Source organism: Vanessa atalanta, chromosome 15 (assembly GCF_905147765.1).
Source record: "Vanessa atalanta chromosome 15, ilVanAtal1.2, whole genome shotgun sequence".
Taxonomy (NCBI): domain Eukaryota; kingdom Metazoa; phylum Arthropoda; class Insecta; order Lepidoptera; family Nymphalidae; genus Vanessa; species Vanessa atalanta.
In genome coordinates this window covers 10,890,803-10,918,787 of record NC_061885.1, presented here as the reverse complement: position 1 = coordinate 10,918,787, position 27,985 = coordinate 10,890,803, and the positions used below count along the sequence as shown (strand labels likewise).

General features: G+C 35.6%; 2 protein-coding genes across 2 annotated transcripts; one reads left to right on the top strand and one right to left on the bottom strand.

Annotated features, from left to right (window-relative positions):
* Window positions 1-501: 501 nt before the first annotated feature.
* LOC125069583 lies at window positions 502-27,642 on the bottom strand. Its single transcript, XM_047679120.1, has 35 exons — window positions 27,096-27,642; window positions 22,395-22,562; window positions 21,971-22,037; window positions 21,487-21,709; window positions 20,639-20,847; window positions 20,401-20,549; window positions 19,664-19,838; window positions 18,568-18,658; window positions 17,928-18,096; window positions 17,400-17,469; window positions 16,949-17,081; window positions 16,393-16,502; window positions 15,881-15,997; window positions 14,739-14,938; window positions 14,493-14,626; window positions 14,247-14,398; window positions 13,761-13,909; window positions 13,348-13,555; window positions 13,005-13,155; window positions 12,286-12,465; window positions 10,889-10,905; window positions 6,525-6,635; window positions 6,077-6,208; window positions 5,501-5,691; window positions 4,883-5,036; window positions 4,137-4,311; window positions 3,800-3,977; window positions 3,546-3,639; window positions 3,402-3,463; window positions 2,761-3,174; window positions 2,325-2,609; window positions 2,029-2,237; window positions 1,556-1,720; window positions 1,116-1,294; window positions 502-850 (listed from the first exon to the last, which is right to left on the bottom strand). Exons 1-35 carry the CDS (start codon window positions 27,464-27,466, stop codon window positions 767-769), a joined length of 5,676 nt encoding a protein of 1,891 aa, XP_047535076.1. The 5' UTR covers window positions 27,467-27,642; the 3' UTR covers window positions 502-766.
* On the top strand, window positions 7,826-9,169 carry LOC125069582 (glycine cleavage system H protein, mitochondrial-like). Its single transcript, XM_047679119.1, has 2 exons — window positions 7,826-7,977; window positions 8,307-9,169. The coding sequence occupies exon 2, from the start codon at window positions 8,313-8,315 to the stop codon at window positions 8,817-8,819; it is 507 nt and encodes a 168-aa protein (XP_047535075.1). The 5' UTR covers window positions 7,826-7,977; window positions 8,307-8,312; the 3' UTR covers window positions 8,820-9,169.
* Window positions 27,643-27,985: the final 343 nt, after the last annotated feature.

Sequence of the window (27,985 nt, the reverse complement as noted above, 5' to 3'; positions counted from 1 at the left end):
CTCCTTAAAAAAACAAAGAAGAAGTAATATTCTATATTTCTAAGCTCTTACTGTCATCAATGTTGCGCCGAATTCAATTAAAGGCTTGGAGTAAGACAGACAGTGACAGAAATCTGTTTGAAGGTACAATTTGATGCTAACTCTGCCAAGTATTTACTCTTTGTCAGTATTGTGTGTTGTTTTTGTGTTGAAGGAGTGGAGTCAGCATCTGACTTACTTTGGTAGTCCAGTCATGGTTGTTTTGAAGAATATATGTGTACAATCGGGCGCGAAGTGCGTTAACTAATGTTTGGATAATGGCTTGGCGGGGAATTCTCCGAAAAATAAGAGGATTTATCGCGTTAAATTAAAAAATATAAGTATCTCAAAACTAATAATACCTTTGATTCCCAAGTTATATTTTAACCTGGCAATATATGACAAATAATTCGACGTATGTAATAATTACTATGTAGTCGTGATCATTTTATTAATTTAAACTGTTCTAAATAAAATTCATTATCAAATATGAAAATAATTTATTTGGTGTCTAATTCCTGTTACAAATATTTATTTAATTGGCAGCCTCAGCTTTATCACAGATTGAGGCTACAGATAATTAACTAAACTATTACAAAAATATATTTATCGTTACTGTTTATTTACAATTAAATACAAATTACGCACAAAGTTAACAGAAATCATAGAAAACTACGGAATCATCACTCGCAATCATTTGCAATTTACAAAAATACTTAAATATAAATAATACTAACAAAATAATACATTAACTCGTAGTTTGATTTAATTCAGTGTTACGTAACTCCGGAAAAAGCTCCAACACGCAGAGGTCCAGCAAATTGTAAAACAACTGAAACAGTGATACGAAAATATTAAGAATGAGTTACCCAGTGTAACTAGAGGCACAAGGGACGTAACGTCTAAGCTCCCAAGATGATGTAAGATTTTATTTTTATTATTTTTGTCACATTACACTATTTACATACATATTATACGCATCACATATATTTTTATCACACGTAGAATAAAATAGTCGTTTTTTTATTTTATTTAAAGTTTAAAAACAAATATTTTTTCAGGTTTTTCTAAGTTCCTGTTTAAATATTATTATATACCTGTTTGTTAAGCTGCGGGCACTGTATAACTTCAAAGGCTGTCAACACCGAAGTAGGTAGACCCGGTCCAAAGGCGATGGTTGCTGATACAGGTATCGCCTGCAAAAGCCGTTGCCTTGCCAGCTCACGTTGTATCAGAGGATCTACTCGAGCTGTGGTCTTCTTGCCGAAGAGGATATCTGTTGAAAGAAATTTAAACACATAATAAATATATTTTCTCACCATCAAAATCTTTTTTTGAATTAATTCATTATTTAATTAATTTTTCAACAGTATTAATTTTATGTCTTACAACTTTAGATAGCACTCATTGCTGTTTTTACAAAGTGTTAGGTTCAATTATTGTTATAATATTAAAATAAAAATGTCCATTGACAAATTATTCTGCAGAATTGTTATTAGGATGAACTGATGATGGTGAGTTTCGTTTGGTAACTTACCGTGACCCAAACGTATCAAGTACGCCAACCGCTGTTCAGTGAGTAAGTTGCACAAGCCTCTGTTGAGCGCAGCGTTGAATATATCGTCCAAAGTGTGTCGCATCATACCGACGAAGTTACCAATGATACCAGTCACAAAACTTCTTGCCCTTACTATTTTTATTACTGAAAATATATTAAACAATTTCAATCACATAATTTTTTGTAGATACAAATAAACTTAAGAGTAATTGTAATATTTTTTTGTTTATTTGTCAGAATAACCTTAACCTGTAACTTATCTATGCCTATGTAGTCCTATTAAATAATATTCTCTCTGTCATATAAATAACAACACTTCACCCGCTGGTAACGGATATAAATAGGGACAGTGTGTGAGAGGTAAGTATCGGTCAATAGGGTCGACGGCATTTTCAATGGGTATATGGGTAAGTATTTTTTTTATCCACATTGGTTATATATATACTACTCACATAAATACATAACACACTGCGAGAATCCCACAACCGTGGTCTGATAGTCCATATCAGTTTGGATCACAACCGGTTCAACATCGAAATTGTTTAAGAATATTGACGTGTGAATGTTCCTTGTATTTTTCTGACGTTTAATTACTTTTTGTACCATTTCCTCTTCGTTCACTTCGTGAGCTTCTTCTACGTCACGAGTAGTTCCCTGTTTCCTTAAAAGTTAAAATAAAATTTAAAAAAATATTATCTTCTAACTTAAACAATTGATTTTTTCATAATTTAATATTTAAACCACTCACAATGCCTGATAACGTTCCTTATCACAAGATATTAGGAAATTTCTTAGAAAACTTTCTAAATGTTGACCTTTCTCCTTCCTCAGTTTGTGAGCTACAGATTGATAAATGTTTCCTAGATCCGGCCCAGGTGCGTTGAGAGTCGAGGCCTGGACAACAGTGGTGAAGTCTCCGTCCACTGTGAGGAACAAGTGGAGAAGTTCACTCGTCTGGAGAAGGTTGATTTGGATGAGTCGCTGGAGAAAGTCCTCATACTTGTATCGGAGTGTCTCAAGTGGACTGTTATCTCTGAAATGAATGAAGGTAGCGATCGGTTATCCGTAAACGAGGTACTAAAATTCCTCGGGGAATGCATTATTCATGTCAGTATTTTTAATTTAAAAATCCATTAATGATTTATTTTTTGTTATAAATGCCCGAAGATAGGGCGGGACCGCACCTCCTGGAGGGCAGTGGCAGGTCGGCCAGCAGCGCGTCCCCGTGGAACTCGAGCAGCTTGCCGCGCAGCAGGTGGAAGTCGTGCTCGCTGCGCTCCACGACGCTGAGCGCGGGCGCCAGCGCGCCGCGCACGCGCTGCGCCGCCACCGCGAACACGCGCACGGCGCCGCGCCGCGGGGGGGGCGCCGCGCGGCACTCCACGTTCGTCAGCACCACCTTGTACGTGCTCAGGTCCCGCCCCAGCGAGTCCTCGGCGGCCAGCGAGTCCAGGTACTTCAGGATATCCACGTTGTCGATGCCCTCGCCGTCGTCCAGTTCCGAGTTCGAGTCCGAAGCCGTTCCGTCCGGCACCTGAGACTTTATAGCGTTCTTCAGTTTCGTGCCCAATTTTAACATGTTCATTTTGTCTTGAGGTCTGAGAAAATAACAAAATATTATAGCCATAATATGTACTAAATAATTATGTTCTCAGCGGAAACTAGAGCTATGGGACACATATTTGAGTGTATTAAGGCATAATGAATGATGGTAGTTCCTAGTTGAATTTCATTCATTTAATTTTTAGATTATTAAAACTAACTAGAATTATTTGAAAAGTATTTTTTTTTTAATAAAAATAATTGTATATGATTTCGTACTCACCGTTTAGTCATTTGTTTTTGATACCCGGTGGGTATTCTCGGCCCAATAAATAATTTGTAAAACTGAAATGAAAAAATGATATTTTTATAAAATGTATTAATAGGCCACGAGTTTCGTTTCAATCATTTTCAATGGTATAGCTACCTCCTCGCTGTGCAAGAACTTGGGTAACATTATTTTTTCCAACGCGGCGTGAGACTGTCTCGCCGCCTGGTACAGCGCTCGGCTCGTTTGCAGCCTAGAAGATAAACGTTTTTAAAATAAAGACTAAAACTGAACACTCGCACATTTTTGCATTCGTTAAATAAAGTCGGTTAGCGGATTTTTTAGATGAGTATAAAGACAAGGAGTGGAGTGGCCCTGGAGCGTTCAGTCCCTGCACGAGTGCGTATGCGTACCCGGCGACGCGCGCGGGCCCGGCGTCCAGCAGCTGGCGCAGCTCCAGCAGCAGCGCGGGCGGCAGCGCGAGGCGCGGCACGTGCGCGTGCGCCGCGAACAGCGCGCGCGCCTCCGCGTGCAGCGCGCGCGCCTGCTGCGCCGACAGCTCGGGCGTCAGCATGCGCGTCTGGAACGCCTCTGCGCGCGCAGTGACAGGTTACATCGGTGTCGGGGTTCGTTTCAAGTATGATAACATCATTTAGTGAATTTAATTATTAAATTTCGTGCGATTTTCTAAAGATATTTTAGTCCCCATTTTAATGTAATTAATTCGTATATATTTCTCGATCGTCTCACTTATGTCCTTGTAGAACTGCAGCAGATATATGTCGGTCGTGGTCTTCAGGTGGTGCAGGAGCGCGTAGAAGTGGTCTTGATCGTTGAGGAGCAGCTCCAGATCGATCCTCAGCAGCTTTCCTCGTGCACAGTAAACCGATTCCGACTGCCGGACAAAGTTTTCTAAAAATTCTACCTGTGAAAATTATAATTATTATTAGCAATAAACTTATATATGTTTGGAAAAAAAATCTTAGATATTCATAAATGACCTTTGGAGTTTTTTTTTTAAGATATGTATCAAGAACTGCCTGTGATGGTTTTTATTTATGTTATTCTGATTTAGAGATGGTAACACTGTTGCACCGTGGTTGGCTGGTTGAAAAGCGGCCAATCACGATCGAGCTCGGCTGATCTATTGGATGACCGGACACATTTTGATGTGACAGGAGGAAATTGGAAAAAAAGAAGGGGAGAAAGGTGTCAGACTCCGAGCTCAAGGGGTTTTTCTTAAAGTTAAGGGTGATTGATTGTATAACTTGGATAACTGTGCCGATTAAACCTATTGTGTTAAAATAAAAGTATTAACATCTAATTGAACTGAGTTTGGATCATCTAATTGGAGTGCACATAGCAGAACTACAAACAAATAGTATGGAAAATATAAACCTTAAGTTTAACTTTATTCCTTACTAGATTTCCCGCCCGCATACTGGCGGACTTGGGGGGGGGGGGCGTCAGGGGTTTTAATTACAGAGGAAGCGCACCTCGTAGTCGGGCGAGGGCGGCAGACGCGCGGGCGGCGGGCGCGCGGCGGCCAGCAGCAGCAACGTGTTGAGCGCGTGCGGGTCGGCCAGCACGTCGGCCAGCGGCAGCAGCGCCCAGCCCGCCAGCGCCTCGCGCACCAGCACGCGGAACACGCTGCGGAACCGACCTGTACTCTCCTACTGCTGCCCAGTGGCCCCTCATATTCCTTAAGCGTGTTCGCTACTGGGTGGGTGGGCTCTGTCAGCAACGCTGGCGAGTTTTGTTGCTTGGCGGGAGGCCGAAGTCGGGGTTTATTGAAACCTTTTCTTCGGCCTTTTGCGTATGCTTGGCGATTATATTTTCATTCAATTTTACAATTTTTACTGAACTACTTTATTTTTTGCCTCTGTTTCTTTCCTCTCCCTAAAGAGATTATCTAGAAGTGATCGCTATTTTAGCGATGAGGCCGCCTCTTGTGCATCTTACGTGAATATGATTTATGTACGTGTTTATCGATGTACAATAAGGGTTATTTTGATTTAATTTAAGCTACTTTTTGCTTATAATACTCAAGTACTAATAGATATTTCAGTTAATTTCATTTTACTTTAATTCAAATAGTATTTAGTATTACTTACGAATTCTGACATTCTGAATTCCTCAATATATATGGCAATATAGTCTCGGTCAAGCACCGGAGATACTTGAGCTCGGCAGAACGGTTGCTGGCCGCTACATGGACCGGCTGTTTGAAGCCTGCTGAGCTTACCGAGTAGTGTCTCAATGCACATGGAACTAAACGATCGCATATAAATCTCGCATAATTTATCTGTAACGGCATAACATTATTTCCTTTTAATTGACTACACGAAATTACAGAGCAAAATATATGACATGGAAAATTATTAAGATAAGAAATGATTACACTGATTCTAATATTACAAATCAGTGCTTACTTTTGTTGTATTATAGTGAGACAATTGATACTTCTTATAGTAGCAATGTGTATGGACAATGACCAATTACCATCAGGTGACCTATTTGTCAGTCTGCCTACCGAAATACTATAAAATAGGAACACAATCAATAGTTAACAAAAAATTTTAGCATCAGAAAAGTTGTTTGATACTTAAACTTACAAAAAACTAGTGAGATAATTAATTTTAACCTTCTTTTGTTTAATTTTATACTGAACTGGACTAAAACATATTTACCTTCAAGGCTCGCCTCAGAAGCGAGGCGGATGCATATCTAAGCTGCTGTCTTAGTTCATCCACAAAAAACGGCTGTAGAGTTATTTTACTGTACCATGAGTTTACAAATTGTTCTAAAATTGTATTATAAAACTGGAAAAAATAATGCATTACGTATAAGATTAGAATCATATTCTTTATTCTAGAAAAATTTAATTTAATTTCCATAACCGCCTACAAAAAAGCCAGCATCAAATTAAAGTGTATATCCCGAGCAGTAATCAGGGAATATAAAATAAATAACTCAATAACTCATTTGAATAAAATCACAATGACACAATCCCATTATAAGCTTACACATTGAGTAAAAAGTTGTTATTGATCACTGTAATAGGGTTTCACCTCGATACATACAATTTTAAAATAACTAGTTTTAGCATTGTTAATCAAGTAACTGAATTATTCTTACATCTTCTATGGCCTGGTCCAATTGTTTATGTATCTGAAGATTAGTCCACGGTTCAGCCGATATTTCTGGGTCATGTCTGTTACAGTCTTTTGAACCGCATGTGTGACAACCCTGTAAGTAAGATAAATAATTTGATTAATTTCCTATTATTTTTACTACAGAATTATTTTTAGCTTGATAAGTTGTAGAGCTTAAAAAAAAACCTATGTCAAACCTATGTAAAATGTCTGCATACATCTACATCATGGGTGAGTCACAAATTGATAAAATATTTCTAAAATAGAAACATATTTAATATTAATTCCTTTATAACATACAAAAACAGACTAATAATTTATTACACAATTAATTAGACTACTCTTATTAAGTTAAAAAAAAATACAATTTATTTATATAATATATGACCTTTGCTTAAAAATAAAGTTGCACTTGTGAATAAATATACTTTACTTAGTTAATATAAAGGAACTTTGGAATTTTTTTTTAAATCTACAGACTGATGTTTTACATTATAGAGTATGGTATTCTTAACTTCTTTAAAGATTAATAATATTATTACTATAGATTTAATAGACGAAAATATTATTTTAATAGTAATTTCAATAAAATAATGTGTTCAAATTACCTTGAAAGATCTAGTCGCAAAAGTAACCCAACCCACAGTATGTTCTTAAATAAAAAAATACAGATGACTCAACTTACTTTGGGAAAGGCATCGTCGACTTCCTCGTGCGGGACCTCCTTGGCGAAATTAAAAGTTAATTGTTCTATAAATCTCTGCAAAATGTTCGAGTTCAGTACATAATAACAAGCCACACATCCCAGCACATAGCTTACAAAAATCGTGGTCAGGTGAAATCTGTAAAAGTTTACATAAAAAATAGACATACCCTTAAAAGTACATTTACATCACCGTTTTAATGAAAAAATATAATATATACAATCGTCACACCTATAAGAATATAAAATAGCAAACAAAGCTACGAGAATTCCAACACAAATAATATAATTTCTATTATCAATTTTTTCTGTAAACTCCGTTTGACATCTTTCAGTCATGGTTAAGAGAACAATGACGTTTTTACTTGACGTATATAATTTATATTGCCATTAATTTCTAAATTACGGCCTTAATGGTTGATTAACCGATTTATTTATCAGTACCAGACACGTATACTAAAATATTGTATTATATTATATTAAAATATTATATTAAAAGAACAAGTCTAAATAAAGCAATAAAAACTAATTTTGAAATATTTGAGATGGTAAGAATATTTTGAAATGTTAACCTAATAATTTTAAGGGAAATTGTCATAATATTGTTATTTAAATTAAATCTTAAATAAATCTGCTTGAAAATAGAAAGTTTAATTCGAGCATAATTGATTAAACCGCGGTCGCATACTAACAATTCAAAGTAACAGTTAATACATAATTTTAGAATCCTTAGGTAAGTTATACTTATATCGCAAGATTTGAGAAATATAGTATTTAATTCGCTTTTTATTACTTTACATTGCTTTGACGACATTAAAAAAAATTAATTTTACGATATTAAACTATTCTTCATGACCACCATTAAGTTAAAAAGTTAAAAGCATTTTAAATAAACTATCTATAATGAGTTTACTTAGTTCAGAGTTCAACACTTATCTCCTTTGTTAAGAGTGATATCATGTTTACCGTTTGAAGTTATCTATATTTTTTTACTGTTATAAAATACTGTATTCAAAGTTGCTTACAAAGTTTAATGAAATTGTAAACTAGAATTAATTTCAGGTAAAAATGATTCTTCAGAGATATCTCCATCACATTACTAAACAGTGTCTTACAAGACAGTGTGTCATACAGTCAAATTATAAGCAGTCATATTGTGAATTAAAACATAAATACAGCACCACTATCAAAGAAAGGAAGTTTACAGATCGCCATGAATGGGTAGTAGTTGAAAATAATATTGGAACTGTTGGAATAAGTAGTTACGCACAAGAGTCTTTGGGGGATGTAGTGTTTGCACAGCTCCCAGATCCTGGGACAGAGATCAAGGAAGGAGATGAATGTGGAGCATTGGAGAGTGTAAAAGCAGCTAGTGAAATTTATTCACCAGTAAGTGGTACAGTTACAGAGAAAAATGGTGATGTAGAAAAAAAGCCAGGCTTAATAAACACATCTTGTTATGACAAAGGATGGCTGTTTAAATTGAAGCTCACTAAGCCTGATGAACTTAAAGAACTCATGACGGAGGCCCAATATGAAAAATTCTTAAAGACAGATGTAGAAAAAGATCATTAATATATTATTCATTAACAATGATTTGCAATTTAGTGGTTAGGTATCTTATTTCCCTTTTGAGGCACTCACTGAATGTTGTAAAAATTTAAATAAAGAACTATAAAATGTGATTTTTTACCAATTGTTCATCATAATTGCAGAAGAATAAAAGATGTGTCATTGGGGAGCATTTATAGAACTGTTGTTTATGTTTTACGACTCTATAAAGCCTTAGCTTAGTCAAAGCGAAAAAGTTTTATATCTGTGTATAAAAAAAAATAAGAGCTCTTTTTTTATTTTAATTATATTTAAATATTACCACAACATTTATTTAGTAGATGAAAATATGTTAATAAATTATGTTGAGTTTATTATTTGTTTTGTTTATATATATATATATCTGATTTTACAAAATAAGCATATTTTTACAGATAATCACAATTATTTATTATTATTATGAGAATTTGCAGTTCATTAATGGGGCAATATTGCCGAAACCTTTCAAATAGCTGTTCCACAAGCAACATGTAATAAAATAAATATATAAAAAAAAGCATTATATACAATTTATTATTCTAGACTAATTATTATCAAAAAGATTTTGTTCATGTTAATAGCGATTATTAACTATTTCCACTAACAAAATAGTTGTTGCTGAATTAAATTTAGTATTCATCAGTGTAATGAAATTGTGGATATACATCAACACAATGTTTTTTTTTATATTTAATTTATATAAAAAGGTTGTGGGAAAGCAAATGGGCCTTACCTGAAGGTACCCATATACATGGGCACTGTAAATATTAACCTTCCCATACAACAATGCGCCAACAACCTTGTGTCTATAGTTATACTGGTTAACTCAGGGTGAGTTAACCAGTATAACTACCAAACCAAACCAAACTGGAATACTACAATACTTAATATTGTTTGCCAGTAGAATATGTGATGAATGGGTGGGACTTGGTGCAAACTGTCTGGGCTCTACCACCAAGTAAAATAAGATATGGGAACAGTAATAAAAACAAATATTTTGTGCAATTCATTAAACATTTTATTTGAGTGCATTTGAACTAATATCTCTTAAACATAATCAGCTACTTTAGTGAAAAATATCAATAACAATATTACTTGGGGAAACCTCTTCTTATATAATCTTTTATAAAAAAAAAACTTAAAAATAATCGCAAATCAATTCCTTCTATTAACTAATTAGCCAACTGTTAACAAGAATGACTATTTAAAACAACAAAATTTTACAAATGCATTTTTGTAATTTTAATAGTAACGAAATTACTTAAATTATTTTTACCCGAATTTAATTACAATATTGATTTCGGAGTAATTTTTTATTTTATTATAAAAGTACAATAACAAATAAAAGGTACCAATAGTTATTTATGAATTATAAAATATTTTTTTCAACCAATAGCAATAACTATTATGGCACGAGTATAAAATCTAAAAGCCGACTTCGTACTGAATTTATAAATTAAATTTTTCGATTTATTGCTAATCATTTATATAAGTTCTATAAAGAAAATATATTTGATTTACAAGCAACTCTGGTACTATTTACTATTGCAAGTATTTTTGTGAAAGATCTTGAAATGAAGATGTTGAAATATGTTTCAAACTAAATTATATATATACCAATTTATATTGTTCTATATTATACATAACTAAAGAAAAAAAATACAAATTAATTATAAATGTAATCATTTTCATACTCTAATAATTTTTGTATCATTTTAGAACAAATTGTTTCAAACATCGAACTTGCAAAATATCCCAACAAAAATTATAAATAATACAATATTAATTGCTTTTGATCAAAAATTTCGAAAAATATGTTCGGTATTATATGTTCGAAAATCCTTCCAACGGTTATTGTTATTTTTAAATTATAATTACCAATCAATATAAACAGTTTGAATACATACCTTAACTCTATGTGATCAAATCCATCAAAGCATACTCTTACAGACACCTATTATCAAAATTACATAGAAATGAGTTTAATAATGGCTTTAAAACCATTATACAGTAAGTATTAGGGTTGACATTCACGTTTTTTTTTTTAAGTTTACAACCTTTGTTTTTTTAAGTTCAAATTTGGAATTTTATTTTAATCACCAACTTGTAAAGTTCAAATCAGCAAGTAATGCAATTTAACAATAATAATTTTAAAATAAGCATTGCCTTTCCAACCACAATTATAATAAAATAAATAAATAAATATTAATCAAGAACTGTTTGTAGTCCACAATATAGGAGAAAATCAAATATGCGAATCTAAGGTTTGTTTATCTTCCTCAATTGGAATAGGCTATACATAGGTTAGTTTAAGGATTTTTTAATATCTTTATTGACAACCCTAATACTTCATTTTAATATTTTTGTTAGTTAGTCTTACTAAATCTATAATACTAATAATTTACTAAATTTCAACATGAAAATATTTTCACAATTAGCACAACATTTTAAGATTAATTAAAACGGTTATCCAAAAAATTTCCTGTAAATATTCTACAAGGAAATCTACGCAGAGTGCAGGATATAATAGCAAATAATTCAATTACATCTTATATTCATTAACTATGTAAATACTATCATAATAATAATAATTGGCAAATTTTCGCTAAACTCTTAACTTTTCAATATGAGATCATAAAAATTTTAAAAGTATAATTTATTCGACCAAAAAATATTTTATTTCTAGAAATATATGATCTATAAAATAAAAGCACTCAATATGATCTTAAATTTCTATTATTAAACACTTTTGACTTAAATGTTAAAAATTTAAAATTTAAAGATAGCAACATTAGCCTCACTGTTTTATTTTAGAAATATTTTCCAAACAACAATCAAGTGCATTTTGTAGTTTATAAAACTATTAGTAATATTATTTTTTTTTATATTTAATATAGTTTTCTATGGCAGTTGTTAACAGTTGAATAGTTATTACATTTATGTTCTGTGCATATCACAATAATAGTTATTATTAACATACAAAATTCAAATAACGGTAACATTTATGGCACATTCAAACGTGATCGTTAATTCTATATGTGGAAACTTTAAATTGCACAAAATATTTTTATATGTATAATACTCATGGGTTTATCAATATCTAATTTAATTAATATATATATTTTTAAATTAATTCATAGTCCATAAGTATATATTTGATATATTTAGTTAATTACGTTTTTGTAAAATGGATTATGGTTTTTTGTTTACAATAGATTCTTCTTACTTTATCTGTTTTACGTCGAATATATGTTTCCAATAATTAATTTGAAATTGAATTTATTAAATTGGAACACTCAATCTTCAAACCCGTGGCTTTTTATCAATTATGTCATGTAACTAATATCTTGTATCTTTATATTTTTTTGTTTTTAATAAGTCAATTTCACACTTATAGGCTTATCTAAAGCTATGTTCAGATTGGGAATCGTCAAGACATTTATTTTTGTATCGTATGTGAATTCAGTCTGTACATTGTTTATGGTAACCGATTTTATAGATTTTGTTTGGCCGAGGATTGATATGGAGTTGACTGAAGGAACACCGTAGCCCCACCATTGGACTGTGCTGTTGAGTTCATTATTTTGGAAAGAGAATTCAATGTGGCTGTATTTCTTCTCTTCATATGTATCTAAAAAATAAAGGATGTTTTTAATTCAATTCAATTCAATTCTTAGTTTAATGGCTTTTAGTTGTGCCATAGGGCACAGATTATCGATGTTTTTAAATCCTTGTACATGAATATGGCAAAATAGTAGAAGGTATAAAAAAAATTAATATTTAAATCACACTGGCATATCTTTACTAATATTATAAAGAAGTATAATTTAGTTGTTGGTAGGTGTTAGTGTTGTTAGGGTTTGATCTCTGAACCCAAATTTTTTTTTTTTCTGGTACATTATTCCAGATTGCTATAGAGTATAAATTATATATTTCAATTTTCTTTATTGATAAATTGCACCCCTGTGACGCCAGGGCGCATTGCTAGTCATACAATACAATGATGATATGTTTCTTGTGAGTCTTAGAACTATATGTATATAATGTTCGCTGGTTAAAATAAGGATAATTGAGATGAAATTAGTTTTAATATAATATGTTGACAATGGACCTTACTACCAGATTTGCAAATGAATCGAATATGACGTAGGAAATGTAGTAGGTACTCACTGATACTGTCACCGTCGTCCCAGTACAGCTCCCCGGCTGCGCGACCGTCCGCGTCTGGCGCCACCAGCAGCTGCATCGGACGCGAGCGCGTCAGAGCCGTGTTCACTGGGCCCTTGGAGGGAGGATCCTGCAGGGGGAGGATGGCACCGCCCTGGGGAAATAGATCACATACAAAGATATAGTCAAATATGTTTTCTTACCATCCTTTGAATTTATTGATATATTTTTAGGAGAGAATTTTAATACAACTTAAATAACAGAAAACTATAAGGAGCAACAAAAATATAAGGTTTTACACTTTTTGAAATATGAAAGAAAAACAGGAAACTAAAATAGAACTTACCCTGACTGACACCATATCGGCATCGGTGACTTCTTTAAACTCATCCTGTGCCAAGAAACTTCCGTCTCGCAGACTATACCAGGGGTCCTTGCCCGGGAATAGAGCCTTGGTAGAGTTGGCACCTTCGTGCAAGACGGCGGTTATCATCACATGAGAGCCGATGAGGAACTGCTCGTCGATAGCGGGAACGTTCACGTCTGATGGAAATCTGAAACAGTTCGAATGGAATAAAGCGCGATAAGGTTAGAGAGAGAGATAGGATGTTTGTGTGCGAGAGAGAGAGAGAGAGAGATATATATATAGGATGTGTGTGTGTGTGTGTGTGTGAGAGAGTGAGATAGGATGTGTGTGGGAGAGAGAGAGAGAGAGAGACAGAGAGTGACGCGATATTGTAAGGCTGGCAAAGCACTCACTCGAAGAACAGCGGCCTGGCCACGGTGTCACCGCGCAGGTGCGCGCGCACGAACAGCGAGTAGTACACGGGCAGCAGGCGGTAGCGCAGCCGCAGCGCCGCCACGCTCGCCGACAGCACCTCGCCGCCCAGCGACGCCGGGTCTTGCGGCTGCGGACGGTTGCGGTGATATATCTTATCAAGTCGCAGATACGAATGACTAGAGCTGAGTTTTCTTTTATCGCACTACTGATTAAGTCTTTTGAGGTGATTGCGATTCAATAGAAAAAATCATCATGCGTAGATGTTACTTAAAATTAATTGTTACTAAGTCATCATTCTGCTGTTATGGTGTTCCAATAATTTTTCTATTATAAATGAATTCTAACTACTCCTAGATCCTAACCTCCATTTGAGATGCTTAAAATCACAAAAAAATTACACTTGCTATAATACATATAAATACACTGAACACATGTTTGACGCTAGCTTGTGAGCGTGTGAGTACCTTAGCATCATTGGTATTGTGGTTCCTAGAGAACGGGTAGAAAGCTCCGAGCTGCATCCATCGCTTGCAGAGTTCCGGCGTCGTGTCTTCGATGAATCCGCAGATGTCCGTCCCCATCATCGGCACACCGAACAGACTGAAGCTCAGTAGAGCTGAAACGCGTAAAGATACGGATAAGCTTTCGAACTATATAATGATTTAGAACTACACCAATGTGGGAGCACTTGAGTGCGCTAATGTCCGCACCCGGTATGGACATGCGCATGTCGTGCCAGCGACTGTACACGTCTCCGCTCCAGTGGCCCGACACCCGGCCCAGGCCGGGGGACGACCCGCGGGACAGCACGAAGGGGCGCCTGCCGCGGATCTCCTGCATCGCGCTGGAACAATTTTTTACTGATCAGATAAAAAATGGATGCCAAAAGCCCAGTGCAATGTTTTGAATAATAAGGCAACGAATACGGTCTGGGGTGACCGTAGTGTAGTACTCACGCGTGCGTGGCGACGGCCTCGGTGAGCGCGTGCGCGCTGTGCAGGTCGAAGTGCGCGCCCGCGTGGTGGCGCGCGTCCATGCACAGCGTGTGGTGGCGCAGGCCCTCGCGCGGCACGCCGGCCGGCCGGTACGGCAGCCGCTCCGGCGCGCACGCGCCGTGCAGCGAGCCCGACACGAAGTTGGACGGCTCGTTCATGTCCTGCGGGGGGGGGGGGGGGGGCGTTATCATAATAGCGGTTTGCGATCGGCTGCGAGCGGGCGCGTTGTGAATGCGCCGCGAACACGCCGCGGCTGCGCAGCGAGAATGTCGCGGATGCGTCGCTTATACGTTTTACGACGTTTTCGCTGTGTGTTTATAGCGAGTTGACGACGTACTATGCACTCGGTAATAAAATGGATTCCGACGAGGAAACACTGCTGAGGAAACTCATCAACAAAGTATTCCCAAGCATCTTTACTGACCACAAAAATAATGAATGGTTGAATGAGCGAGCAATTTTGGCGGCTCAGAATTAAGATGTAGATGATTTAAACTAAATAATTTCCGATCCATCTTGCATTCACGAGGCCAATCTTTGAAAGTATGTGGTCTCAATCTAGATAATCCATGTTTTTCGCATGGTCAATCATATGTGGCATGTTCACGGGTCGGAAGACCGTCTGCGTGATTTGTTCTTGCGCCTGATAATAAAAAAAAAATGTCTTTACTATTGAGAAAACACGGGTGGGCTGGCATCTGTTCGAGACAGTACAAAATGGCGTCCCGCTGCCATTCGCAGCGATATCGTTGCGCTTCCGTAACGAATTCGCTGCGCATACGCGGCGTGTTCGCTGCGCGCACGTAACTTTATCGTTGCGCGCCCGCTCCGCTTTAAAGTCGCTCGCAATCCGCTAGTATAATAAGGCTCTTATATGTACTGGCGACGGCGTGGCCTCATCGCTCAGTCCGTCAGACAGTACGTATACGAGTACTGCATATTAGATCCTCGATATACATAATACGAGATTTGCTATTTTATTCGACGAATGGATACTAAAACTTAACTTGAAAATTTTATGGGGACGATTATCTATTTATTTAATACTAATCTTTATGTTTTGGTCCAAATAAGTACTAAGTTATCCCTCTTTGTCCACTTACGATCCACGCTCCGTCGTATTTTACAATCTTGTGGAAATCGGAAAACATTTCCTTCCAGTAGGCTGTCGAATTGGGATGAGTGAAGTCCGGCCAAGCGGTGGATACCGGATTCCAAACCTAAAAAGAGCGATAATTATTTTTCGAATTAAGGTAGTCGGATGACCAAATGGGTCACCTGATCACCACCGCCCATAGACAATGGCGCTGTAAAAAATATTAACAAGTCCTTACATCACCAATGCGCCAGTAACCTTGGAATCTAAGACATTATCCCCATTTGTGCTTATAGTTACACTGGCTCACTCACCCCTCAAACCTATACAACATTACATTACTGAGTATTGCTGCTGTTTGGCGGTAGAATATCTGATGAGTGGGTGCTACTTCTACAACTAGACAAGTTTGACCTTGAATTGACACCAAAGCAGAATCTCTCGGTCCGTCAATCCCTATTCTCCGAGCGAAATATCATCAGTGGAGTTAACGAGAGTGATATATAGATATATTCATACCTTGCCAATAAATGGTTGGTCGGTCGAGTTTTTGATGAAGATGTCCATTTCCAAGCCGCGATCGAAAGGCGGGTATTCGCCGAGTTTTTCCGACGCACTGACACCAGGATCTACGAAGAAGAGAAATCGTTCAATAATAGTCGTCGTTCAATTCTGTCAATATATATGTCTTCCTAAAATTGATCCGCTTTAGTTTGTAAATTTTTAGGGATGGTTATTTCAGAACTTGTTTTGATCCGCGTCTTGGCTTGCGTTTGATTGAATTAGTAAGATTATTAGTTTCTGATTCTGTCTGTTTGTTCTTCTGTCAGTTGATTCTTAGTAACTAAAGTTGGTCAACTTATTATGCTCAATTGTATCTTCTGTACAATTTGGTAGTTCAGTAGAAAATTGGTGCCCGTAACTTAAATCCGGTTATGAGGACTATTAACTCCTACCATACGGGATAGAAGGTTTCTATGTAAAGGTACCTAAAATCTACTAAAAAAATTCCTATAAGCATTATGCACCAAGAAGCACAACGATATCATTCCTTAGGCATTAGTAAACTCCTCACCGACGAGTATGACGTAGTGCATGCCCTGTTCGTGCAGCTGATCCACGAACTCCGGCAGACCTGCGAACTTGTCTTCGTCGTACGTGAAGTCGTTGCCTTTGCTCATGTAATCCAGGTCGTTCCACTGGACGTCCTGTTGGCAAAATCACACATTTAATACCAAGAAAGAACAGCACATTTAATACCAGTTAAAATATTGGATGCACTTCTGTAAATCAGTTGTCACAAACCTTTCAACTTTAAAAGATTTTTTTTATGTTATAGGTAGGCGGACGGGAAAATGGGCCACCTGATGGTAAGTGGTCACCACCGCCCATAGAAAAAGGCAATACTTAATTAATTTCTTTTGGGGATGAAATATCGAACACTTCTCCACCGTCTTAAAACTGTGTATTAATAGGAACTACTGCCCAAACTTTTGTTTAGTCAGTGTAAGAGTGTGCACACATACCAGTGGAATCCCTGCATCTCTATTCCTCTGCATAACGTCTCTGGTCACGTTCAAGCTGCCGTAGTCATACCTTAAAAGATATTAGCGATATTTGAAGTCATCTTTCAATTTATTTATTAGACCCGACGATAGGTGGCCTCATCGGCACTGTACTATACTTTTATTATATATTTATTTATTTATTTAATTGAAATTCCGACCAGAATATTACACAGTTTAAATATCTATGGAGTAAAATAATGAAGATCCTTAAGTGTTACTCTTGAATATGAAATTAAATATTTTATAATTCTGTTTAATATGTTTAAGGTGCATGTTTTTACATAAATTATATCTATTTATAAATCACAAGATCTTAGATCAGCGATTCAACGGGGAAATGCTGCTAGCATTCTTGCCACCATTCCACGTGGTCGAGTTTTATTCAGTAACTATTTTTAATTCATATTTGTATATATTTAAGCACTTAATGATATCAATTCTTATGTTAATACAAGATCTTTAAATTGACATCATAAATAATCTTACTTGCACAAATGGAATCCAAGCGACCAATAAGGTGGTAGGAACGGTCGGCCCACCAAGCTGGTGTACTGAGCCACCACTTCCTGCGGTGATGGTCCGAGGAGTACGAAGAAGTTGAGGATACCACCTAATGTGCGGTACGTGATAGCCGGAGTCGGTTGCAATACTATGTCTGTAGACATACACAAATATTTAGTATAAAGAGGCAAAAGGTATTTTTATAATGTAGGTAGGCGCACAGGCAAATTGAACACCCGATGGTATGTGGTCACCACTGCCTACAGACAATTGCACCATAAGAAATTTAAGCCATTCCTTCCATCGCCAATGCGAAACTAACTTAGAGAACTAAGATGTAATGTCACTTGTATAAGTAGTTACTAGATCAGTCACCCTTCAAACCAAACCACAACAACACTGAGTATTTCTGCTTAGCGGTAGAATATATAATGAGTGGTACCTTCCGAGACGGGATTGCAAAAAGCCCCACCACCAAGTGACCAAGTAATTGGATTGCATACGACACTACCGGTGATTAGACCGGAGAGAGTTAACTCTGGCAGTTATTTGTCTATTCTTTTTTTAAAAGTCGTTTTAACGGTCAGCATGGATTTTATGAATTATTATTAATTATAACACTCACCCATAGCATTAGTATTAATTAGTGCCATTCCGTGACTCTTTCCGTCCTTTTCCAACGCTAAGTAGAATGGATGTGTTCCGTACAGGTTTGCCTGAAAATGTAATGCTGTTGATATAAGTATTCAAACAACGCAGATACTTTTAACTATAGTCTATTCCAACCATGACAATAAAAATGCTAAATAAACAACATTTGACAGCAAATTGACACGATATCATTGATTTAGAGCTCGATTAATCTATGGATTTGGGAAAAAATGGCGTTTTAAACGTCAACGAAACTTTTATCGGAATTTAGTGAGTAAAATTAAAGCGGATATAAGTAGTTAAGTTTGCAATCGTTTGTATTACAAATAAATATATTTTAATCATAAAATCTTAGCAGTGTACAATATAGCTGAGTTATTGTCAAATCGTATGAAATACGTAAATGTATCTGTTTTTCCTACTTCCATTAGAATAGGCCATACTGATTCGCCTTAGCCCCATTCAAGTTCAAACACCAAAATCTAAGCTTGTTTACTTTCAGACAGGATAAATTAAATATAATTGTACGATATATTTAATGTTGGAAAAGAGTTACTGCTGAGTTTCATGTTGTTTCTTTTCGGTAGAGTAACTTTGCGTTTAATACAATTTGGTTAAATGACGATTCAAAAGTGCTTGAAAAGTATGAATTGATTTGAGTATGAGTCGGATTTCTGATTTTTATTTTTGTCATAATTATCGATGCAGACGCCTAAAAATAATTCCAAATAAGAATCAAAATGTTTGATCATCGCTCAAGAACTAAGATGACCAGTTGATCTCTTTGGATTTAGACATGACATTTATAATATTCATCACATGCTTGGAGAAGGAAATATCGCTAGGAAATCTACACGTGGAGCTAAAACACTGCTCAATTTGTTATCAAACCTCAATAGAGCAACATTGTGCAATTAAATCTAAAAGTTTTACAGCATACAAGATGTTTTCGTTTAGTTCTGGTGAAGTAATCTTATAATGGATTTTATCGAAAGGAACGAAAGTTTATCAGAATGAAAGACATTCTTCTATTTGTTATCTGTGATAGAAGACGTTAGTGCATCACTCACGTTCTCGGTGGGCGGCATGTCCTGGTTGAACAAGGTGAAAGTCTTCCACTGCAGGTCGTTGAGGAAGGGGGCCTGCTTCTCGCCCAGCCCGTACACGCGGTCCGTGGGCAGCACCGACGAGATCTGCAGGAACTTGTCCGACAGGATCAGCCCGCCCACGTTCTGGGTGTCCACGCTGGGAATTGACAAACATGAAGTGTAAGACTCCAGAAGCATGCAAATGTGCAGAGTCAACCCCCATGGCGGATAAATAGGGGGGTTACATTTATATGGAAGTTTTTTTCTATGAAGATTGTAATAAGGTTATAATATAATAATTAATACATTGTTTTTTTTTTAATAAAGAATATTAGCAACGACCAAACTCAACTCAAACTCATATTCCTTTATTCAATATAGAAGCATACATACATATACACTTACTTATTGATAGTCAAATTAAACACTACCACCGGTTCGGAAAAGGAAAGACTCTGACCTGAGAAGAACTGGCGAAAGAAACTCAGCTGGTCTTTTTTTTTGTCAATCTAATTAAATTCACATATTGAATTGATCGATCGATCTTGCAAGATTTTATATCGCTAGGCAGTTCTTAAAGCATTGTTATACTGACGATACAAGTACTTATAGTGAAAGGGGTAAATACCGAGTCGATTCATTTGAATACTTAGATGTTATCTATTGGAAACCTTATCGGGCAAATGAACACGTAACACGGTTCCGTTAAAACCACTCACATCGTCACGTTGTCGTCGTTCCGAATGACCTTGAAACCGACCGCCGAGCTGTCGATCTCCACGCGGTATTTCAACTTCGATATCGGACCCGACACGATCGGGATCTCGGGGTACGGGGGCTCGAAGCGCCTGTTCTCGGCGTCCGTTATCTGCGGGAGACGAACAATTATTCCAGGAGGAAGATTTAAATCGAATATTTCGGTTTGATGGATTTTCAACGGGCGCGCGGCGGGCGTACCTTGACCTGCAGCACGTGGTCGCTGACGTAGACGAAGTCGACGCGCACGGCGTCGAACTGGCGCGGGTAGCGCGCGTCGCGGCGGCGCGCCAGCTGCAGCACCAGCCCGTGCTTGTTCTCCGTGCTGTTCACGAAGCGGTACGTGTCGTAGGGCGCCGGGTAGTAGCACAGCGGGGCGCCCCGCGCCGCCGCCGCCCGCCAGCAGCACCCTGCGGCCGCAGCGCACACTTATATACACATATACACAAACTCGGTGACGTCAGTCAGTTTAACGGTGGCAATTTTCTAAAGATATTTTCAGGAAATATCTCACTGCTAGGAAAAAGCCCTCTCTCCTCCCAAGGCTAGAGTTGATTCCACCGCGTGAGAAAATTCAATTCGACCCATGGAAATTTCCTTACAATATTATTCCAGACCTAAATTAATTATTATCAACATGATGAATATATCAGCTACTTTTATAGTAGTTACTATTTATGTTAAAGTAAAATATGCAACTATAGGCAACTCCAATCGGAAAAGGAGTAAATGTAAACAAAACTTAGATTTACATATTCCATATGATTTGCTGAAAACTCTGCTATATGCACTAGAAAAAAGTCTAGACTAATATACATATATTTATTCAAAATATAACACTATCCTACTTAGTAACTTCTATCCACTTTAACTTAACTTGCAAAGTTAAGCAAAACCATAATGAATATCATGGATTATTCAAGATCTCAACCCTCATTGGTTGGTCGCGTCAATTCAATTCAACATCAAAGTTATATATTTGTCTTTACTTTGCGTGTGTGCGGGTGTATGTGTGTGTGCGTGTGTAACTTTACAATAAGACAGCTCACCTCGCTGAACGCATTCCTCCTCGCTCGCATTTTCCTGCGGATGGCAGTCGAAGCGCATATTATCGGACACGTTGGCACACATTTCCCCCAAAACCTCGACGGGTCGTTCCCCGTAACCGCTCTTCTTGTCATAATCCTTCTTCTTGTTCATATCTGTTGTATTTATCTTATTCTTCGTCGATAGATTGTTGTGATCGTGGTAGCGGTTTTCTGTCGGTATTACCTGTGGATCGTTGCTCAAATTAATGTTTTATATTTAAAAACAAATACTTTATTGATCAAAATAGGACGTACTTAATACTTAAAAGTTAATAGTATACTTAAAGGTGAACAACAAGGATTTAAACTAACTATAATGAAATTATTACTGAACCAGTTTAACTTATAATAGAAAAACCTGGAACTAAAATAAAAGACCCAATAAAAAATCGTAGAAACAATTGTTCTAGGTGAGATGCTTTCGAGGGTAAATAATTAATCATACCTTTTCGATGACGGGTGATAAGGGTTTCTTCGCCAGATCATCTGGATGCGCACGTTCCCAGAGCCTCCTTACGAACACAGAATTAATTAAATTATGGTTGATAATATGTCTTATTCTAAAAAAACATAATATACGTAGTTCGATGGCTTACAATTCTATAAAGTGAATTATGGTAAATGTTTTCCAAAAGTTATTTTTTATAAACAAATTCAAAATACATACATAAATAAAAATGAGTCATGCATAAGAAAATAAAATAAAAAGTATTTATATCCTTCCTTGGAGTTAAAGCTTGCCTTATACTAATTTCATCAAATTCGTGTTCAGTGATTTATCCGTGAAAGAGCAACAAACAGACAAATAAACAGAGTTACTTTCTTAATTATAATATCAGTATAGATGAACTCTAAATCCTTATTCATACCTATAATGGTCATCGCCCCAGCGGCCGCCGAGAGCGCCGCCCACCGCCCACCACGCCGCCACGCAAAGAGCGCACAGCAACCCCGCAGCGACCATGATCGGAAACAAGGTCACCAGCTGCTCCCAAGCACGACCCGGCCAACCACGACGAGGAGAAAATCTCTCGTATCTAAAACCAAAACAGAAAAAACTATTCACGACAAATTACAAGATTAAATTAAAGATATCATCAGTGGAAAATGTCCACTACGAGTAACCAACGCGGAGCTCAGTACTCTGTTAAGCAGATAAAATGTACTTATATTTACAATTGATGTATTGAACTGTGAACTAATACGATAAGTATATAATCTGAAATGTAGTAAACAAAATTAGCAATAGGATTTAGATTAATATTTTAAAGTAAATCTATATCCATTAAGATTATTTAAAATGTTTTCGATTTTTCAACAGATAAAAATATTGATAAATGGATGTTTAAATTTAATTGTATTATGGATGTTAAAATATATTTGTATAAAAAGTCATAAAAAGTAGATCAAAACTCTAAGAATTCATAAAATAAATTAATCTCTTTCGTGTCTTCTGCATCCTACGTGACATTGGCGAATTAATCTGTGCCCTGTCGGCACAAGTAAAAGCTATTAAATTAAGAATTGAATTGAAGAATTATATGAATTCTTCAATTCAATCAAGAATGCAAATTATGTGATGTCAATATAATTTATACCCTATACCAGTTAAACTATTTTTTGGAATTGGACAAATGGTCAAATTCACAGAACGAATTTTCAACAGTACCCCTATTTACAAACAAACAAATTTTACTTTTATTTCCGACATCAATAGTACGACCTTTAATGGATGTAACCTCATCTCTGAATAACAAAGACAAAACCTTTGTCTTCTGTTAATCAACCGATTTTTATTGGTAGCCGTCTGTCTCTGGCTCTCCAAATACTCGCTTACTCGTTTGTAGGGCTTCCTGCAAGTCTAGGTCGTATCCACATATTTGATCGCCAACTTTACTCAGTATATACTTGTGTTCCGGTTTGAAGGTTGAGTGAACCAGTGTAGCTACAGGCATAAGGGACGTAACATCTCTGTTCGCACGGTTGGTGGCACATTGATTAGAAATGGTTAAAATTTCATACGACGCTAATGTGTATGGGCAGTATCTACTACCTAACCATCAGGTGGCCCTTTTGGCAGACCGCCTACACGCCTAACATGATAGGAATCAATAAAAAAAAGTAAAGATCAAGAAAGTGTCATGAAATTTTCAAAAATGGTTAAAGTGGAATTTCGGCAACTGGCCACAACTCTAGTTCATTGCAATTTATAATTTTAGTGAATTTAACAAAGACTCACCAGTTGAATAACTAAAATTTCTTAATCCTCATCCGAAGTTGGGTGCGAGAACGAAACACACAATAACAGTGCTAAATACAAACTCACAGAAAATTCAATGTTCCAAGTACATATATATTAGCAAATTAACTATCTCAAGTGATACTTTTAAAACGTTACAATCTTTGAAAAGTACTCGTTAAACGTATTTGTTTACGCATTCAAATATTAATTATCAAAAGCATGTATACTTTAAACACCTCTCGTTGTTTTAAGTACCAATTATGTATTGTAGATAAGGTTTACAAAAAACCCTGAAAAGAAATATTTTTTCTTATTTTCTACTCATAATAACGTGAAATAAGTTTTAATGAAAAAAAACAACATAGTCATAATTTATACTGGAAAAAGGGCAATTATTTACGGCCAGTTACACTCGGAACTCAGAAATTATATATTCGCTCTTACACCACACTTTAAATTAGATAGAACGAAACTTTCTTGGTAGGACTTCGGGCGAGCTTGTCTGGGTAAGCTCCAACGACTCATCACGTATGCGACCACCAAACATAAATACTTAGTATTTGTTGTGTTACGGTGTGAAGGGTGAGCCAGTGTAATTACAGAGATAACATTTCTATTATACGAATTTTAGAGTTTATATGAGAACAGTTCAGTTTCTTAAGTTCATAAAGGATGAGCCGAGATGGCCCAGTGGTTAGAACGCGTGCATCTTAACCGATGATTTCGGGTTCAAACCCAGGCAGGCACCACTGAAATTTCATGTGCTTAATTTGTGTTTATAATTCATCTCGTGCTCGGCGGTGAAGGAAAACATCGTGAGGAAACCTGCATGTGTCTAATTTCAACGAAATTCTGCCACATGTGTATTCCGCCAACCCGCATTGGAGCAGCTTGGTGGAATATGCTCCAAACCTTCTCCTCAAAGGGAGAGGAGGCCTTTATCCCAGCAGTGGGACATTTACGGGCTGCTACTGTTTTACTGTTTATAAAGGATCACATAAATGGTTGTCTATCTGACGGACGGGCCTATCTCATAATATTCTAGGCTAAAACCGTTGAAATTTATTACCCAGTCAGGTACCTACTCATTTTTTTGGAATATATGAAAACATGTAGATTTTGGAATATATTCACTCTGGACTGAATAAAAAAAAAAACAATTTATATATATATATATATCCCGCTGAGTTTCTTTCGCCGGTTCTTCTCAGGTCCGAGGTGCTAAATTCCGAACCGGTGGTAGATTTTTGACAATCAATAAGCAAGTGTAAACACTTCTATATTGAATAAAGATTTTTGACTTTGACTTTTGATATCTTCTAGGCAGCTTTAGAGGCGTTTAGGTTTGAAGTGGCCGGAAATATAGATACCGGAGAAATCCACAAAATGGCTGTATAAAGTTGTTCGCAAAACACTTAATCTTGATCTCTAAGATCAGATCAGACCAGGAAAACCCTAATATAAATCACCCTGACAAACATCCTGCAATGCGTCTAGAACTTCGATTTTAGAGTGGTGATGGTGGAACAATCTCATGGAGCTCTTATGCACACTTTCCGAAGTAGCATTGTCTCACTCGGTGATAAGGCTTTTTGCAACTCCTTACGGAATATGATATTGCAAAATTCAGCCACAGGATTTATAAAATTGTTTATAAATTTTGGTTATTGTTAATTTTACCACCAAATATCAACATTTAGCATTGTTGGTTCTTGGTGACCTAGGCAGTGTTTCAGGATCAGGATACATAAGACCATAGTTTTTAAGGTATGCTACGGTACACAATCTTTAAGCTTACAATCCATTACAACAAACAATTACAATATTAAAGTTATAAACATAAATAGTAAAGACTGTAATTCAAAAAAATTAGAAATCAGTTTATCTCAAACTTTTAATAATTATTATTATAGGCTAACTGAGTCTACTGTTGACAGAGTGATCGTGACCACACATCAATAAAAAATTAAGTATAATATTTGTTATTTTTGTTTCGAAAAGAGTTCCAAAAATACAAAGAATTGTATCTTTCAGTAGAAAACTTTAAAACAGTGCCAGTGGAATAGACAAACACTTTAACAGCTACTTATTATTTATAATATCAATAGGATCTGGGAAAACCATTAAGATAATCTTTACTTGTTTTGATTACACATAACAAATGAAGTGACACTAGACATTATTGTCAATTGAGCTTCCACCGGACGAGATTTGGATACAATTTGAATTTGAAATAGATACAATGGTGGTGTGGTTTATTACTGCCTATTAGTAATTAATAAAGTTTTTAAAAATAATATAGTAATTATTATTGACACTGGAAAGTAGTATATGTTTAAAGATTGATAGTTCAAAAGTGACTATAACATCACTAGTTTAAAAGTCTGACAATGATTGGACATCAGTAGAGGATAAGGGTGCAACCAAGGTTTCAAGACGATTGTAGAACAGAAAAATATTGTGGTTAATAGTGTATTTCCACCAAAAAGTGCAGACTTTTTAATATTTAACTTGTTTTGACTGACATAACTTAAGATTGAATGGAATACATTTATTTTATTATTTAAAGATCCACAAAGTTCACTATGCTCAAAAAGAACTATTTATATATAAATAATAATTCACAGATGTCAATGTTTGATAATCTTAATACATAATAACAGAGAAACAAAATAAAAACTAATATAAAATTATAGATACCTCATGTTTATGTCCACAATATTTTTAATTATACAAAAAATCACAATCCACTCTCGCACAAGACACTAATTATTGTGAAATAAATAAATAGAAATATCTATACTCAATATTTGTACGAAATTGAAACAAAGGAGTGAACAATGAAACAAAGGTCAATGTTCTCTCAGACAAAGGTATTATACAGTGTAAGCAAAATTACAATTGCAGTTTAATTGGAGGAACTTCAAGATTATATTTAAATTGTTTAATATTTAATTAATTATTGATTTATTAGTAAAACAGCTCATAAGCATTTATAATAATATTATTATTTTATTATAGTTTTACTGATTTTAACTGTAAATTATATGAATAAAACAATTTGATCAGTTATTTTTATAATATATAACTCATAAAATAACAGAAATAATGTTCAGTATGTATATGTTATCTATATATACTGATCTTTAAGGGCTATATTGGAATAATATTCACGGATAACTTATAATAATAAAATGCTTGTAAATTACGATCTATGACCTTACACCAAATTTGGTGTTGTTGTTAGTAAACATTTAATTTCTGTCATATTTGAAAAACAAAAAAAGGGACAATAATTTTCTTCAAATTAAAGTCTAATAGACGTTACCTATGTTCCCTTGAGGAGTCTCCGTCATTCCGAGGCTTTGGTATGACGCTGCTAAAGAGATGACCACGACTGGTCTTGTCTGATCTTCCAAATGGGGCAAATGATAGCTTTCTTTTATAGGATGCATTTTTTGGACCATTCAGTGAGGTCTCTGTATGCATTCCCACGTTGCGGGTGGAAGGTTCACCGCCTTCAGCAAAATTTGAGCTTTTGTCGCTCTCATAGTAAAGTCGATAATTTATGTTATCGTTTAAAGTTAATAAATCGGTTTTAGCTCCAGGCGATTTGTCACAAAAGTCCTCGAATGAAACTATTTCATAGTCCTCATCATCATCTTGGCATTTTTCAGCTTTATATGGTATTTTTGGCATATTTAACAAAAGCGCGATGCGCAAATCTTAAGTTAAATTTAGATATATTTCGGTACGATTATTTTATGACCATCATTTACATATATTTAATATTTTAGAAACAATCAATATTTATAAACGCGTCTTTATTATTTTTTCATAATCCTTATCAAAAGTAAATAAATAATACAGAATTTTTCAAATTGCACACTTATCATTATCAATAATAATTCCCACAGCTTAAAAAATTAACGCTAGACTGCAAGTTCGAATGACATTTAAAAAAATACAGATTACACACAATTACAAATATAGAGGTCAATTTTGAATGCATTCATTCAAAATTATTTATTACAAATACAAATAAGAATTATTATCATTACATTGTGAATAAAAGGAGTAATAAGTTTATCGTTGCTTCAAAACTACCTAATAAATGAAGTTATTAATGTATAAAAATATTAACTATAATTATAAGATATAAAAATTAACCTAACAACATAAAATGTGGGTACATTGATATTCCTTGTTCATATATTA

Coding starts and splice junctions, on each gene's coding strand:
- LOC125069582 (XM_047679119.1), top strand. CDS start 8,313: ATGATTCTTCAGAGATATCTCCATCACATTACTAAACAGTGTCTTACA.
- LOC125069583 (XM_047679120.1), bottom strand. CDS start 27,466: ATGCCAAAAATACCATATAAAGCTGAAAAATGCCAAGATGATGATGAG. Junction 3,175..3,401: donor CAAAAACAAATGACTAAACG/GTGAGTACGAAA, acceptor TTATTTTCTCAG/ACCTCAAGACAAAATGAACA. Junction 851..1,115: donor GCCCGCAGCTTAACAAACAG/GTATATAATAAT, acceptor TCACTGTTTCAG/TTGTTTTACAATTTGCTGGA.